This window comes from Heliangelus exortis, chromosome 3 (genome assembly GCF_036169615.1).
Source record: "Heliangelus exortis chromosome 3, bHelExo1.hap1, whole genome shotgun sequence".
NCBI lineage: Eukaryota > Metazoa > Chordata > Aves > Apodiformes > Trochilidae > Heliangelus > Heliangelus exortis.
The window spans coordinates 23,246,473-23,264,433 of NC_092424.1; the positions used below are offsets into that span (position 1 = coordinate 23,246,473).

Sequence of the window (17,961 nt, forward strand, 5' to 3'; positions counted from 1 at the left end):
ATATCTGAAAACTGACACTGGACTTTAAACAGAAGACTTACTGCAACATTAACTATAAAACTGCTAACTCTTCTCCAGCAGCAACTCCCATTCGACTATGACAACATTAGAAATCTAGGCAAAAAGGGTAGGAACTGCTTTGAGTACACATAAATATGAAGTCCATTAAAGGAAAAATATATGCTCTAAGTACCTTGGGAATTATGTGTTTCAGTGTAGTGATCTCCACACTGGACATGCATAGGAGGCAGTATAAATGGATGTTGTCTTGGCTGAAATAAAAGCAAAAGGAAAAAAAAAAGCATATTAGGAACTGCATCTGCTACAGTTTTTGCAGAGGAAAACTGTTTTGTGCCCTTTTCACTGAAAATTGCTCTCTTACTCAGCCAAAGACACATAGTTTTGCATTTCTTTATAGAACAGAGAATAACACTTTGTGAATTGCTGAATTTTGTGACACAGCCCAAAGCTGACCAGTTAAGACTCCTTTAAGCTTAACCGCTACAGAAAACAACACCCAGACTCCCAGCTCCCTTAGAACTTTTCAGAAGTTTATTACAAGTCCTTGCCCTTGGATAATCAAAACAAAACAAACAATTAGGACAAAAGCAGGAGATGGAACAAATTCAAGGACCTAAAACACTGCTATACAAGCAAAAGGAGCTCATACAGACTTAAAGCAATTTTATGAATTACAGGAATATCAGATTCCCTAAATAATGAATTGGAGCCTTCCTCCAACAATCTGCAACAAGCTTTTTTAACACATGTATCATAGGGGGCAATCCAGCATTAAAACAGCAGGATCCATTACAGCAAAATAAATCACAGCTGGCCTTGTATTTACCAGCTTTGTCCAAAACAGATTTGTTTTGCAATCTCATTTTACCACCTTCACTGTAATGTCCTGTCTGGTGTTGCTGAGCAAAGTTTATGAAAACACTTTGATATATGAAATAAGTAGTAAGAGAAATAAGACACTTGTGACTATATCTTCCTTAACAATGGAACAAGGGGGGTTTCCATCTAGGCTGATTAAAGCAGTCCAAACTATTAAGGAATACAGTGGATGCCCAAGGCAAAAAAGAAACACTAAATAATTTACCTTTGCATGCACATGCTCAAAATGAGCACCATGTAAGTTAGCTACTGAAAAGGGGGCTGGGAAGGGGTTAAATTTACATTTTCTATGTAAATGGAGAGAAGCAATAAGAATCAAAGAAACTGAGCACACATGTGAATTCTTGCATACAAAATGGCTGTGTTAAGCCAGAGCTAGAAGATGACAGGAAATATTTCTGCTACAACAATTAAATCTAAGGGTACAAAACCCCATTCCTACTGAACAGTATGAGCAAAGGAGATGCTGCTGACAACCTGAGTAGCAGGGCTCACCCTGAAATAAACTAAGATGTTGAAAAGTCCAGTAAGGACAGAAAAAGAGCAAGGAAGAAGTGATTTCTACTTGGAAAGCATGGATCTAGAGCAGACAATTTAATTTTTTTTTATTTTATTTTATTTTTTTTTTATTTTTTTTTTTTTGTAACAGATGTTATGGAAAGTATCTGAAAGAAATTACAGACTATTCTGTTGGGATGGAATTTTGGATTTTTGTTGTTGTTGGGTTGGTTTTTAGGTTTTTTTTTTTTAGGTTGGTTGGTTTTGTTTCTGTTTTGGTTTTAGATATTAATTTTTTTTTGAAGGCCCAGCTGCCTCTTCTGACAAAAAAGGAGAGCTTGAGGTCTGCAGAACGTCAACATGCAACCTTGGAATCACTTGGATTTTCTTTTTTAAAATGCCTAATTACACATATCATCATATTAAGATCTCCTACACTGAGGAGGTTTTCCTGGAAAATCAGCATCATTGGGTGGCCAGACAGGAAAAAGAAACAGCGTTAAATTTCTTCATAGTAATAGTTAATAAAACAGAGGTTCACCACGATGCCAAAACTATATAAAGGATCTTAATCTGAATGTAACAAACATGATCCTCAGTGAAGGGGCAGAGCCTTACCCCAAAGATTCTACTTCACTTCCCATTTAAGCCTACTGATTTATTAGCATACATGACAAATGAGTAGGTAGGTGTATAAAGGCATCTACAGGGCATGCAACAGTCAGAAGAGGTTTGTTTTGTTTTTTTTCTCCCCAGAGAAAACTGTTCCAACAAGTTAACCAAACAGTTATGAAAAATCAGTTGAAAGTTCAATGTGAATTGTTAGAAGCCTAGTTCACTTTTTAGTTAATGAGCACACATTCCTCTTCTTGATCTCTTCCTGAGACTGCTTTTTCTAAAAAAAACCTTGTTGCATGCTTATATTGAAAACATAAAGAGGCAGCAGGATTTGTTTTTCCTTTGAAAAGGTAGATTTCCATTTTTCATATCCAATGTAGAAGGCAGTTAGTTCTCTTTTTCCCCTTGTGCTATATCTGAGGCCATAACATAAGAATGCAAAGCACATTTCATTTCTCCAACTTTTCATAGTTCTCATTTTCATCTTCAGGGACCAAACTTGCAGATACCAAAAAGTACTGTAAAAATGCCTCAGAGGATGTAATACACAGTTTGTGTATTGCATTGTGACCCTTAGAAACATGCTAGGAGTGAAAGGACAAAGAAATCCACAGCCAGCCACAACAGCTTTCCTGCCAATGCAACTGCAGAATACAACTTTTAGATCTCATGGACTATACATACACACACAGGAAAACAGCCTGTGCTGAAATTCTTAAAGGTAAAGCTATCCTAGTATCAGTACCTGCTTAAGCTTAATTTTGGAACATTTTCATAAGCTGTAACCACACCATGAGGTTGCACCAAGAAAAAGCTCCTGCCCACATTAGCTTTCTGCTTCTCAGCAACACACTGAGCTGTAACTTAAATCACAAAACTGCCCTCTATCTAAGGGACCAGTAGCCGTGCTGTTACTCTTATGAAAGAGTAAGAAATTTTTGTAAGAATTCCTGACATACTAGATTTTAAAATTTAGATCCAAAAAAGGTGTCGATAAAGCTGACGGGGAAAAAAAAAAGATTTTCATGAATGTCTTTGGTAAAGATTTCAGGAAAAAGTTACCCAGTTTTCTCAGACTTACAGTGTACATGGAGATCTGTTTAATGAAAACTGTTTAAAAAACCACAATCTGAATCACAATCCTGTACTGATTATAAGAGTTTTACTTAAAAATCACAGTAACTTCACACAGAAAATGGCTCTTTACTCAAAAAGTTGAAAAATCCCAAGTAGACTTAGTACAAAAACATGAGGAATGGAAGCAGCATGAAAGGAGAAACTGCCATTATATAGTGACTAGGTTTTGACACCCACAGCACAAGACACTTCAAATTCTTTCTAGGGGATTATTTTCTGTACATATTGAATAACGCAAATCCAGAAGAAAAGATGTTCAGTTTCTGCAGGGCAAATAAAAATATAATGCCTTGAAGACTTTAATTTTTTACACTCAGTGGTGATATTATCCAGTTAAATTAATCAACCTGTGCAGCCACACCCTTGAAACTTATTCCTGTCATACTGCCTGTAACAAATGAGTTAATATCCTTATTTCAAATTTAGAAAATATTCTACTTTACACAATGCCCCATTCCATTAGACATGGCATAGACATTCTTAAAGACCCCACTGTGGGACATACCAAGGATGACCTACTCCAAGTGGGTCGTCGTCGAATAGGAGGAGGAGAACTTGATTGTCTGTGGAAGAAAACATAAAGAGAAGTACTAGAAACTACAATATTTCAATTCTGATACATGAATGAATGGGGAAAACAAGAGATGAAGAATCTGTAAGGACTGTTCATTAATGAGTCTAAAAAAAAAAAAAAAAAGAATAAATGAAAACAATTCTGGTCCTTCTCTAAATACAGAAAGTATTCCACTTGCAAAATATACATGTCTTCTGTTCATTATTCTATCTGGCTTACTTGGAAACAAAAGAAAGAAAAACTCTGGTTTAAAGTTGAATCAAACAAGTCTCTTAAGCAATAAAAATTGAACATGGCACACAGGCACAGTCTCAAGTGACTTAAGGTAAACAATAAAATGATAAAAAGTTTATGAAATTCATAGTGATCACTCCAAAGCAATACACACAGATCAGGAGGGGGAGAAAATGCAATTGGTTAGATAATACTAGCAGAGCCACATACAGTGTTAGAGTAGACAGGTGTAGTGGAAAGATCAAGGAGTGTAGGAAGAAAAAAAAAAAATAAAAAGAGGAAGGGAAAGAAACAATTTGAAGGAGGCAGAAATACAGTGCTTACGTGAAGAGAGAAAAGGTGGAATTTGTCCTCTTATAGTTTCTGATCTGGTGAATGATGTTATGTGTGATTAGAGGAAACGCACACAGGAAAACAAACAACTATTGTTTTAACAGAGGGCAGGAAAATTATTTAGCTAGAAAACACACACTGCTCTTATTAATATCTGCAGCTCTAACACAGAAGCTGAAACCACATGAGAATGTGGTAAGCAGAGATGTCCTAATGGCAAAAATACATTTAAATTCCAGTTATTTCCCTCAGTGACCTCATGATGTTCCCTAGTGTTATTAGTTCAAATATTTGTAAATTACATATGAAGGTGCTACATACACCAAGTTCATGGTACCCACATGCTTATAGGCTCAGTGCTTAGAAATAAAGGTGAGCAAAAGCTGTTCCTGCTTCTGTCTGGATTATGAACAGTAACAAAGTAGTCCTCTCAGTTGACCCCAACTACAGCCTCGAAGGGGAAATACTGCAAGATGACAGACTATGGTATTTTGGTTTCCTTCTTGACTGTTACAGGGGAGACAATCAGGAGCTTTCTTTGAACTCAGTTCCTCTGAAACCATTAAAATTAAACTTGGTATTGGACTACTGAAATGCATTACATACTGCTAAATGTCTTCTCTGTTCTTCCACTCTCCTCCTCAAAACTATAAATGCCATCTGAAATCTAATCAACGTCTCTTCTCTGTAAGTAAAAAGATCAATGTATGTAGTTCACCTAAATGATCTCTTCAATACTCTGGCTCACAATATGTTAATACATTGTATGCCTATGTAATACTAGTCAGCTAGACCTTCCAATCTTTCCTTCACCACTTTGGCTGTGTTTTCCAACAGATGGCATTACCCAGCTAAACAGATGGGATGTCCAGCTCCAACTAGAGCTGTTGCTAGAGAGGAACTTCTTCTTGTTCTCATTGATGTACAAACCCTGCACATCATGCAAATTTCTCAGCATTCTGAAATTCTCAAAGAAAAATTTGTCTCAAACTAAAATTGCTCTGTGCTGATATAAATGAAACATACTCAGCTCATAAACTAACTTTTGACTTATAACTAAAATGTCACTAATTCCTCCCTCACTTAGGATGAATCCACCTGCTTGAGAGGACTAGCTCCAAGCCAGTTCCTTAATAAGTGATCAAAGTAAAACCTAAAGGAGACTTTGGGTTCAGATTTACAATTTCTACTGTGTCATCCTAGTACAGATACCCAGATTAATATTCCCAGGCACCCTCCCTTTTTATGGTGCACAGAAGAAGCAGATAAATTATACTGCCCAAATTAGAAGATGACAACTTGTGTTTTCCACTGACTTTAGCTGCTAGATGGGTAATGCATCTTCAAAATGCTACTGCAATTCAAATTTCGGCATCCTAACATATGTCACCTTTTACTCCAGTTTGTATTAATACTCTGGGTTATGAACAGCAGAGACCAAGGGCTTCAATCTAAGGCACACTGTCAGATTTGTCTGTTTGGGGAGCATCAAGCCTCAGAAGGCTCAGAATGAAATTTCATTCTCAACTGTCTGTTCTTGCTGGTAGTAAAAACACAACAAGAAAAAAAGGAAAAGGGCAAAGAGAAAACTGACACAAGTGACTAGAAAAAAAACCAAACAAAACCAGACACGCCAGAAGTCAGAGCAATTCCAAAGCAGGGTGTCAGAAAGCAACTCTGATAAAGGAGTACTCACTCTGTGCAGATTTTGTTCTGTTTGTAAAACTTATGCCTTGCTGCAAACAGACGTGAAATATATTTGGCGTTTTCGAGATCATCCTTTAAATACAAGAAAAAAAATAGGAAAAAAAAAAGTTTATTATTCTTACCAAGAAGTAACAAACAAGAGTTTTAAAAACCCAATTGCAGTAACACTCAGCAAGGCCTGCCATATACAGAATCTGGCTGCCAAGAACACATCTAGTGCCCTCAAGAGCATTCAAGGCAGTGAATTACTGAAATACAGTGGCATGCCTTTACATGCTGCCTCTTCACTGCTAAGTCACAGTGGGAGGGGAGGAGAGACGACGACAACGCCAAAAAATGTCTCAGGCTTGCTGGTCCAGTTTCTGTACTGGCCTTGGTTCAGGGACGTGGGATTTTAAATAGCACAGAACAGCACTGCAGCCCTCCGAGTCCCAGTATGAGCATGTATGGCAGCTTATGCCCAGTTTCAATAACTGCTTATGCTGCTATATTTATGCCAGCACAGAAGATAGCGTGGCACTGTGGATGTTTAGTCCAACAGGCAATTCAGTTCTTTTGCAGACACATATACTTTCCCAGCACATATACTTTGGGACTGCTTGGAAGAGAAAAGAAATATTTCTAGCTAAATGAACTTAATTTCACTCTCTGCATAAAGTCAAATGTGGACTTTGAGGCTGTGGGGTGGGTGTACTTAGGGTGAGTAAGACCCCTTGGGAAAGTGAAATGTTGAAGGTTTATTTTTTTATATAAGCAGCTTTCTTGACGACACTGATTAGATCTTTCTCTTACTGTGTGAAAGAGTACATTCTCTTCTTTGTTGATCAACTCCAGAACAATTGAAGACTTGTTGTGTGCTATATTCCCAATGTCATTCCACCTGTAGAGTAAAAAAAATGTGGTAGCTTGCCAACACATACATTCAAACATTTCACAAACACATTAAGAATCCCTTAGTCAACATTAGTCTCATTTTATGGGAAAGCTTTTCAGTAGCTGTTTGGTGAAGTAAAAGGGTCAGGAAAATAGGAAGTCATGCTCTGGTTAAAGGAGAAACAGAAATTCAGCTCTTAACCCAAAGCAGAAAAATTAAAAGCTCTCTTTAAAATCTCCAACTTAAAGACTTACAATAGAAGATACATTGATAAGAAATATTATAGTGAACAGTGACATTTTTTAACTGATTGATTTTAGCCACATATAACAGAAATCTTGAATTCTTTTTTAATTGTGCCATTCCTCTCCAAATACTGTTTTCAGATTTCCACTAGGGCCAATTCCTTGTAAAGAAGGTTAGGCTGACAGCAGGGTTACGTAGGCTATGCATATCATGTTAATACCATGGTTTTATACTTGCAAATTTTTTTTTTTTTTTTTAGAGTAATTGTCAGGTTACCCAAGATCAGAGTTATAATCTTCTTACAAATAGCTGACAGACATTTGCGTACATTGCATGAAATCCATGGGGATGGAAAGGACTTGTTTGTTCTGTTTGCAGCATGCATTCCTCTTCATGTCATGGCAGGATGCTTGAAGTGCATATTTCCAAAGAGTAAGGATCCCTGCACCAACTATCACTTCTACATGCAAAGGAACTTCTTGTTTTAGTCACTTAGCACAGTTAGAGGATTATTTAGTTTTTTCTTAAAATGAAAAATGCAAAACATCAGCTATGTGGGAAAAGAAGCCCTAATATTTTTTTAACATGACCACTATACCTAAAGGGAAATCCCTGCAACGTTCCAGCTGAAGTCGCTTACAAGCATTAGCTACTGACTAAAGATTAGTGCTCCTCATAAACCACATTTTTTTGGCTACACAGATTTCCCTATTCTAATAACAAGGACTGGCGAAAATCCACTTCAAGCTAACACTGACAGTAACAGAAATACCCACCAGAAAGCAGCAAAGCAGAATGAGTGAAACCTTAGCTTCCCTGGGATCATGGTGATTTTTAGCCACATTTTATGCGGCTAAATGGTGATTTTCATACAGAAGAAACTTTTATAAGAAGTAACTAAACCAACAAAAGAAAGTTAATGGAAAGGCTTAAATGAATCTTAGTAAACAAAAGAAAAGGTAGAATGAATAAAGAAGTGACACTGCCAAGATTCTCAAAATTTCAGAATGAGAATGTTCAGCTTTTTTTTTTAGTGGGGCACCTAAATACAGCAACCAGATTTTCAGAAATTTTGAGTGCCTCAGCTGCAAAACGTGAGTTTTAACAGATTTGCACTCAGAAGCATCAAAGCAACAGACAAAAAGGCGAGAAAAGAGATCAAAGCCTTATAAGTTGGACAAGATACATGACAGACAACTATGCCTTTCTTGCCATCAGACCCATTCAGACACCAGAATTTATTCTTTATGGTATCTCTTACGGCCAAGAGGCCAATCCTGAAAACAGAGAGGTGACTACTCCTTAGTTAGAGGATTGGCACTACTGAAGTCATATCTGTAAGTAAGGAATAAACTTCACACATGGAGCTCTGAAAAGAAACATTGTTTTAATATGGAAGACCCTAGTTTTTACCTATAAATCACAGTTGTCCTTCCAATTCTGTTTTTAATGAAGATTCCCATGAAGAAAATACCAAGGTGTATATCATTTCCATGATTATCCTGCAGAGAAATGATACAGATTTAGTTTGAAAAAGAAACTGGAGAATGCATGTTGAACCATCAAAGCCATCCTTCAGCAGGGATGCAGGACTAACCCTTGACTTATCTATATTTTGCTGCTTGATTGGACTCCTTTTTTCATGATGTGAAAACAGTTAGCACTTAACTGGATTCATTCCACTGATCAGTGAGAAAAGACATAGGCTTAATGCTCCCAAGGTTCTTCTCTATCAAACAACAAGCACACCACAAACTGGGATTTATTGTATAATATCCTACATTCTCCATCATTGTCATGATAGTTCCTAGAGCCCACATGATTACTAAAAGCAATAGTCCTCCTTCACATTCACAGTACTCCTCCAGTCACCTGTTAAAACATGTCAAGTTTTCAGAAAACCACACCTGGAGATGGAATCCCTCTCAAAAGCAAAGGAGGAACTGTGAAGAGTATTAAGTAGTCTGTACAGAAGTTCACAGCATGTCACTCTAGAAAGTACTTGCATCTCTATACAGATACATGTTCCATTTTTTCAATGGAGCTCATTTTTCCATGCAGTTTTTCAATTATTGGGTTAAATATTGCATGCACCACATACTGTCCAGTGTACTTGCACTGTTTTTCAGAAATTCTATTGTTTTTTTGCCTACCCATGTCTCCTTGCAGGCTCCTGTTTGAAAACCATGCTCCTGTTCCATTTTGCTACCAGTTGTTTTCTTAAGAATGTCTTTTTCTGGTTTTGCTACAAAAGCTTAATGCTACTGACAATGAGGGTACATTAATCAACAAAAAGAACTCATGCAGTAATTAAGACTTTAGAGTGATAAATAAAAATGATGCTAACACAAAGAGCAGGGTTAAAAAGAACTGCTAGAAGGCCAAATATGAGAGAAATTAACGCATTATGCATGAGCAAATTTTTGAAACCATCAGGCATCTCTGTATTTTAACAGATCAGATAAGAGCTGCTCTCATGACCTTTATCCCCAGAAGGCAACATTTGAGCATGTGCACCTGCCTCCTACTATTAAGTGTTAGGCTTTTTGCAAATGATGGATGCCAATTTTCAAGCTCCAGCCTATGCCCTGATTCTCAGTACTGCCTACACCAGCACTCTTCCACACACACCACAAGTCAGCAGAGGTCCTACAGCTGACAGGTTGCAGTTTAGTCTCATTAGAGGACTACACATTCCTCTGTCTTGTCCCAGAGGCAGCTTTAGAAGGCAATGAGACTGGGAAAAAATGTTGGGAAAAACGTATGTACTTGCACGCACACGTGTGTGTGTGTGTATGCCCAAGTATCTACACAGAAAGATAAACATAAATCTTGTAGCATTTTCTAATTGGAAAAAAAGACAAAAATCCTTCATTTTTCCCCCTGAATGCAATTCTATTGGCCTACAAGGCCAGCACATTGCCTTGCCACACAGGTAACTTCTTCCTGCAATTCTACAAAGCACCCAGTCCATTGCTCATTCTTACTTTACATTAAATAAAATATCTTACCATTCAATAATATCTAATGACAATTTCAACACAGAAATCCTTTGCAGCAGTGTTAATCCAAATTACTTTGAGGAAAACATTGATTTCAATCATTGACTATAAACATCCCATATTTTTTGTAATTAAGTAGAGGGGTTTTTGCCATTCAGCTTCTCCCTTTCAGCCCAATTTTGAAACTGGCCAAAAGAACAAATTTTGACTTCAGCAGAAAGCTTTGCTGTTTGGTGTGAGGTTTTGTCTGTTTTGGTTTTAAATTCCCAGTCAACTCTAACTAGCAGAAAAACTTCTAATAGTCCACCACTTGTGCTGGCTGGCTAGGGTTGGTCAGCAAAGAGAAATAGGTCATGCTGGTGACAGCAGTTTTTAGTTTCTCAGCAAAACTTTATGGTGGCATGGACTCCATAAAGCCAGGCAGGGCATCCATGGGAGGAAGGGGCTCCCAATGAAGGGAAAGTAACTACAAATGCAAACTAAACTTCAAAAAACACCCTCGATTTTAAATGCATGGAGGACCTATGTGCACATGTAAGAATCTAAGGAAAAGTAGTAAAGTTAATGCTTTGTACATAGCATCTTAGAAAGGAATCATAGAATGGTTTGGGTTAGAATGACCTTCTAGATCAGGTCTAAATGAAAAGGTCTTATCTCCTACCCTGTTAAAGATAAAAAGATCTGAGGTCTGTTTGCCCCAGCTGCTGTCCCTCAGACAGCATTCCAAGAAAAGCAAGGAGCATCTCTGCTTCCAAAGTGAGCAGGTCCAAGCACACAGCTACTTCATCCTTAAGAAGGGCTTTGGTGGAAAAGAAGCAATACTTGAGGCCTGTTTCTTTTGGGCAAACATGACTTGAACGCATTCCAAAGGTTGCTGCAGACTCCTACATCATTTGTTTCAGAGGTTATTTTATAAGATATACTAACATACCTTCACAGGGAAGGTTTCCTGTCCAAACCCATCAAGGCGTTCCACTTCATTGATGTACATTAGCTCAGCTTCTGCTGCTGTAATGCCACTGCAATTAAACAAAAGGCAGCAAATGGTTCAATATTGCATGCACACAAAAACACTAGTGAAACAATGGAATAGCTACAAGCTACTTTGGATATTCTGCCTAGAAACATAGAACACAAAACTAACTTTCAACACTAGGATCATAATGAGGAAGGGGAGGAATTTTACTAGGTGTTGCTAAACTAAAGTACAAAGCACAGTTCACATTACAGGATGAATAAACAGAAATGATCGTATTACTCAGTTTCTTTTGCACACGTGAAATATTTTCCAGGCTTTATTAAAACATCAGGCCATTGCATCAGGTTGTGTCTAGTTCTGGATGGCAAATTTGAGTCATAAGGGTCCTAATTTGCATAAATAGTATAGGAATCAACTGAAGTTGCTTAAAATGACTTAAAAGGGAAGACCTTCATTTTCATATAGGCTCTTCAAAAACACAGGCACTAAATCAAATGTTGAGCAGATTCTCTTTCATAACAGAGAACAAACCACCTGAAAATTTCTATACACGTGTCTACACATGCTGCTGTCACAGCTCAGGAATTCAGATTTCAGTTCTCAAAAGCAGGTCAGAATAGATTGCAGGTTGCTCCCAAAGAAGGCCACTATTAATGTTTTCCCTCTTTGCTCCTCCTTACCACAGCTTACAAATAGAAATTTAGGAATCAAATAAATACTTGGGAGAAAGAGGGAGAGAAAGCAGGTAGAATGTGAGGATAGGTATTTGTTCTCTGTGTTGCAGAAATAGCACTAGAGAGCACAGCAGGAGGGAAATCTTTCCTTTCAAGTCTGAGTTAGCCAGGATCACACAAGCAGCCCATTGCACAGGCAGAACAGAACCAGACCTGTTCAGGGCCAGCTTTAGAACCTAACCCTTTGGTTCCATCAAAGGCCCAAGGTTGCATTGAAACTTCGAGGGAGAATGGCTTTAAACTCAGAAATAGGATTTGCCCCTTTACAACCATCTTCTGTCATATAAAGGGGAGAGCTGCACCCCTTCACATAATACTCCTATATACATCTCATTTAATAAAGTTTAAATATAAATTCATAATACAACACAAAAGCTTATTTCCAAGGATGTATAGATACTGCCATTTTTTAAAGAACAGCACTCCATAGGGTTCAATACTTCCACCACCAAAACACCTAAATGACAAGAAAGAAGCCTGCTGACAAAAAAGGTATTTGTACCTACCTAGTATATACACTCCTCCTAGCTCATTAACCAGCAACAGCATATTACATCTTTTCCACAACTAGACTTAAAACCCATCTCCTGTCATTTTCTCATTCCATTATATTGAGAGCCTGTGTATCCCTTTCTCTCTTTTGTATGAGAGAAAACCCTCAGACAGATGTTTGGACCACCCCAATCAAGTTACAGGGTCTTTCACCATCAGGATATAATGAAACCATGAAGAGAAAGGAGTCTATTACATAGCACGAGTAGTGTTACACATGTTTGTTAATCCTTATGGTGCAAACGCTCATTTATTTGGGATTAAGTTCCCTGGACATTCTGTGTTCACAAGAAGCAGATAATCTTTTAAAACAGACTAATTAAATATCCAGTGAGATGTAGCATAATGGTAACAAGAAGACAGGCTAGCTTACTCCTGCCAGAAAAGCATGTGGAGGAAGGGATGTCCTAAGATGACAATTTTTGAAAAGTCTGAACCTTCACACTTCAAACTCACCTGTGAGTTCGGTGTTCCTGGGCAACCTTTTGAGTCAGCTCCTCCAAGACAGCTTCATCCTGGGTCCAGTCCTGTAAAAATATGAAGTAAAAGTAGTCAACTAAATAGAGAGGAGAAAATGAAAGACAAGAACTATGATGAGAGGTGTTTCAGGATTGTTTCCTGTTCATGCTCTTCCAGGCAGTTACAGAGAAAGAACCTATCACCAACTGCACTGAAAATTCAGAAAGCAGGCTGCTGAAAATGTGCAAAGAGAGCACAAGGGTCTGGTTTTTTCACATATTTTTGGGGGGGAGAGAGTAGAAAGCATACTTTTAAAGATACTGGTACAATGCTTATTATTCCAAAACAGAGAACAGAGAATAGAGCATGGATAAGAAATCTTTTCCTGGACAAGGAGAAAACAATTTAAAAAAAAAAAACCTGGAAATCAAATCAATATATACCTTTTAAAATAGCACAGAATAATACATAGACCATGGGAAAAAAAAGTCATGGTTATTTGTGTCCAGAAGAGAGACACAATCCTGATCAGAGGACTGGTCACTTCCTCTGTGAAGAAAGGATGATGAAGTTGGGGTTGTTCAGCCTGGAGAAGAGGACGTTCCATGGTGACCTTATAGCAGCTTTCCAATATCTGAAGGGGACCTACAAGAAAGCTAGGGTAGGACTTTTTGCACAGGTGCGTAGATAGAAGAGAAGGGGAAGGGGTTTAAAACTTGAAGAGGGGAGATTTAGATTAGATACCATGAGGAAATTCTTTGCTGTGAAAGTGGCAAGTCACTGGCACAGATTGCTCAGGAAAGTAGTGGAAGCCCCATCTCTGGAAGTGTTCAAGCCTGCACTGGATGGGGCTTTGACCAACCTGATCCAGTGGGAGGGGTCCCTGTCCCATTGCAAGGGGGTTGGAATCAGATGATCTTTAAGGTTCCTTCTAACCCAAAACATTCTATGATTCTATGATTTTCTGTCCTGCAACCATGGTGCTCCATCATCTTAAAAAGGATTGAAAGTTTTGCTGCCTCTTCAAATATGTAATAAAATGTGCTTTATGCTTGCAACACATTTCTGAGCAGAAAGCTTTGTCTTCTTGAAATTTAATAGAGCCCGGTAGAAATAATTCTAAAATAATTGGGAATAAGTTAATAGAGGAAGTGTGCTCATAAATTCGAGTCCAAGTTTCTTCTTCTTGAGGAAACCTCAAAGTTCTGATTTTTACTTTAAAAAAGCCGTAAGGCTGTCATGTAATGTACTTAAATACACTGCCTGTTTCTTGCTCAATGAGGCCCACCCTCTGATATTTGCTTCTGTCACAAAAAAATGTGAAAGTGGTAGTGTGCTAATGAAAAGTGGCGTGGTACATGCCTATGCACAGCTACACACCTGTGGGGTGTACTGTGTACATAACTTTGTTCTTTTCCCTGCTGAAGAAATGCCATTTGACACGCATTGTAGCCTCACAAGATCAAACAGTACAAATGTAGCTGCCCCTCCCTCATCCACCAGCTCGCTTCACTTATGAATTTACAGCAAAGTTCTTGTTGGAAGCTCTTTCTATGCCCAAGATTCACTTGAATCCTCCCACTTGCTTCAGGTCTAGTTTGTATCTGCAGCTCTTAGCAACTGTCACTGAGCTTACAGTGAGGAATTTACCATTACGTTATCCACTCACCCCCAGAAAAGCAAAGCCAAATAGTTAAAGAAATATCTAAAGAAACTGTTGATTTAAGAGTAGGCTTCTGAAGACTGTAGGAAACAGACACATTTCTCAGGCAGCTTACTCAAAAATGGAGGTTCTAGGAGATATTACCAAGAGTAAACTGTGCTGAACCACATACAAATTAACTAGATGAAAACTCTGGAGGCTTAAGCCCTCTCCTAAATTTTTTTCTGAATAGAAATACTATCAGCGTATTGAAAGGACTTTGCAGAAGTTCAGCAATTTACAAAGTAACAGCTTGATGAGATATTTCTCTATCTATAGATGCAGCCATCTTTCACACTTAGGCTATCATATATGACTTCATAAGACAATAAACAAAATCATCAATTACTTAGCAGTAGATAAAGGCAGTCTACCAAAGAAATGCTTCTCCACCAGTCAGGCTAAAACTGACCTTAGTAAAAATGTCTAGATATACAAGGCATACGCAGAATTCTGTATATTTTTTCCTTTCTTCTGATCTGTTTGTTTTTTTTTCATGTGGTGGTGAACTGCCTTCCAGCTCCAGACTGCACTTTTACTTCAAGACACTGTGCAGCTGTCACCTTTTTGGCCTTGAGAGTGGACTATCTGCAGCAGTTCCTGTACAAACAGCACCACAAGTGGGATGAAATGCTTCTGGAAGTGCCTTTCTCAAATCTTCAAATTACCGTGAGATGAATCATTCTCCCTCTACCACTTCACTAATTGCAAAGGAAACCAGATGCCTTTAACCTCCAGGCAGTTAGACTCAGGGCATGGGAACCCCACCCCACCTCCAAATTATTTTTTTTTTTTCCAGTTAGAAAGAATTTGAAAATCTTTTACATTTTATGAAGCTTGCACTCAAGACTTGTATTGATGGACCTGTTAATCTGAGATAAAAACATCCCTAATCTCAGCAAGATTTTTTTTGTCTTCTAATCCATCTTCCCAGAGAGGCTCATTGTCACGGGTTGTGAGTGCTTGGCATTTGTCACCAGAGTTTCTAACATCGTTAGAGATCTAAACCACTTCTCCCAGCATTCTGGAAAGTTTGCAACTTTCCAAAGTAAAATTAAATCAAATATATAGCACAGTCCCTGGAGAACATTTTGAGAAGACCCGTTTCATGCTTCACTTCAGTCTAGTAGTCAGTTGATATAAAATCACAGTCTCTTGAGGAAAGGATGAGTGATTCGTCCTGTGACACATTTACTGCATCAGCAGTCCTCATATCCCCTTGTTATTTCATGTTACTAATAGTAGTACTTCTACAAATAGTAGCACTGCTAGCATAGAACTTTATAAACAGCTACAAATTCTTTTTTTTTTTATTCAAACAAGTACATTTCTTTTGTTATCATCTATTTGTAGTGGAAGCTTTAAGGAACTGAAAAAGAGCTAAGTTTCCCCAGTGTGTATTCAACTCAGATGCAATCAACTATATTGCAGGTTTTGAGGAGCAAATTTTACTTCCACTAATAATAGTTCAACTCTAGTGCTTTTACTCTGTTGCCAAAAAAACTATCTCCAAGGCATGGAGAAATTATTCATAAAAGACCACAAAAGAGGAGACTAAGAAACTCACCATAGGGAACAAGACATATTCTCGGAGGAAGTCATGAGATTCAAACTGATTATAGTCTCCAAAATCCGCTGGAAAACAACAACACAATTACTCATTTTAGCACTTTCCACACATGTTAAGACCACACTCAACCTTTGCACAGATGTGTAATTTCAACTGGGTGAGTTCTCTCTAAAGCCACAACCCAGCACAAAGACTCCTACTTGTACTTTAGCTTTTAACATGGAGGTCTGAAAATAATAGTGTTATTACTAGAGATCAAATAACAGCTAACAAGTAATTTCTCTCATTTGATCGCTAATACTATGACCATTTGCAATGCTTAACCACCAGGAGTTCAAGTGTTTCTTTTTCTGTATCTTTCATGAATTAATATCACCATCTCTAAACAAGGCTGGGATTGCTCAGCCTCTTTAAAAACAGTGTACAGCTTTGCTTCTCCAACATTTCCAACCCTAATTAGGGGAAAAAAAACCCAACAAACAAACCCAAACAAACAAAAAAAAATCAACAAAGACGACAAAACCAAACCAAAACAAAAAACCCAAACAAATTCACTGACACAGTTCTACACAGTTGTACACAACATGCTTGATTTTACAGCCTAGGAGGTTAAAATACACTAGCCAATTCTGTTAAAAACTGTAAACAACAAAAAAAACATGGTTTAGAGCAGGAGGGGAGATTTTATCCTTCTGTAGCAAATACAACAGTACAGGCACTCTGGCAGTTTCACTGACTGGCCCACAACTTTCTACTTGCTTTTCTGCTTCTACTTTTCTTTAAGAGGTACCTAAATCTTCATGCTCACATTCAACTGATATGTCAGGGCTGAAGATTTTATTCCTAAAGTCCTTGAAACTGTGGAGTTTTCAAAATGCTTCCTAAAGGCTAAACTATATTTAAAAAAACAAAACAAAGCCTACATTTATCTATCTGTTCAACACACAACAGCTTATATCAAAAGAATATCTTGCCAGAAGGTTTTTATTTTATATTAATTGACCTGGATCAAACACCATCTACAAGGTCCTCATATTATAAAAGCTGGAAATTCCCAACATAAATCATATTAGCTAAACATTCTTTCAAAGCTTCTAGACAATTTCACTTATTGCAGGATGCCAAAAATGCAGTTTCGTTTTGTTTTCACTTCAGAGTTATGTTTTAACATAAACAGAAAGAAATCAAAATGGACATGAAACAGTCTGTAAGTTTAAAAGAAATAAGTATTTCAAATATCTTCAGCTGCATCACATGCAAAAGGCAACAGGAGTAATACACGGTCAGGAATAAAACAAACAAGATTAGGTGCAGCATTCAGCTGCAACTGTCTTTGAAATATAATAGATTATGTAGAAAATTTAGAATAGAAGTGATTATTTCAAACTATTACAGAGACTGACTCACTCTCAATGTTAGCAAAAAGATCCAAAAACAGGGCAGTGAAACGTATTCAGTATCTACTGAGCCCTAACTCATGCACTGTGGAAAACTCCTTTTACTTAAATTGCAAGATTCAGAATTAATTCCTTTATTAATAAAACATTTCAAGAATTGACAGGACACATTTTCCTTTTAACTTAGAAACAAGATGCTAAAATTGAATTTGTACTGTCCTAAGGAAGGCTGTATTAGCATTAATCTCCACCAAACCTTTAATTTTCAAGAATCAGATCTTCATGTTTATTATTCATATATGAATACACATATACACACACACACACACACTTCCCCCTTGCCTCTCATTAGAAGACATGCCCAGAACATGATTGCTGAAACTACCTTCCATTCTCATAGTCAGTCATGCATGGGCTGAAACATACTTTCTGCAAACACAGGGCT

At 37.6% G+C, this 17,961-nt stretch overlaps 1 protein-coding gene and 1 long non-coding RNA gene across 3 annotated transcripts in view; one reads left to right on the forward strand and one right to left on the reverse strand.

Moving 5' to 3' along the window:
* PTPN14 (protein tyrosine phosphatase non-receptor type 14) overlaps window positions 1-17,961 on the reverse strand; it is a 120,863-nt gene that overhangs the window by 25,210 nt on the left and 77,692 nt on the right. For both annotated transcript variants that reach the window (XM_071739635.1, XM_071739636.1), the window contains exons 5-12: window positions 16,117-16,184; window positions 12,845-12,915; window positions 11,055-11,142; window positions 8,535-8,623; window positions 6,794-6,881; window positions 5,991-6,073; window positions 3,659-3,716; window positions 194-272 (exon numbers count right to left, since the gene is read on the reverse strand). In XM_071739635.1, coding sequence (XP_071595736.1) covers window positions 194-272; window positions 3,659-3,716; window positions 5,991-6,073; window positions 6,794-6,881; window positions 8,535-8,623; window positions 11,055-11,142; window positions 12,845-12,915; window positions 16,117-16,184 — 624 coding nt within the window. The remainder of the gene's footprint in view (window positions 1-193; window positions 273-3,658; window positions 3,717-5,990; window positions 6,074-6,793; window positions 6,882-8,534; window positions 8,624-11,054; window positions 11,143-12,844; window positions 12,916-16,116; window positions 16,185-17,961) is intronic.
* LOC139794290 (uncharacterized) overlaps window positions 1-17,961 on the forward strand; it is a 72,014-nt gene that overhangs the window by 17,904 nt on the left and 36,149 nt on the right. The window lies entirely within an intron of this gene.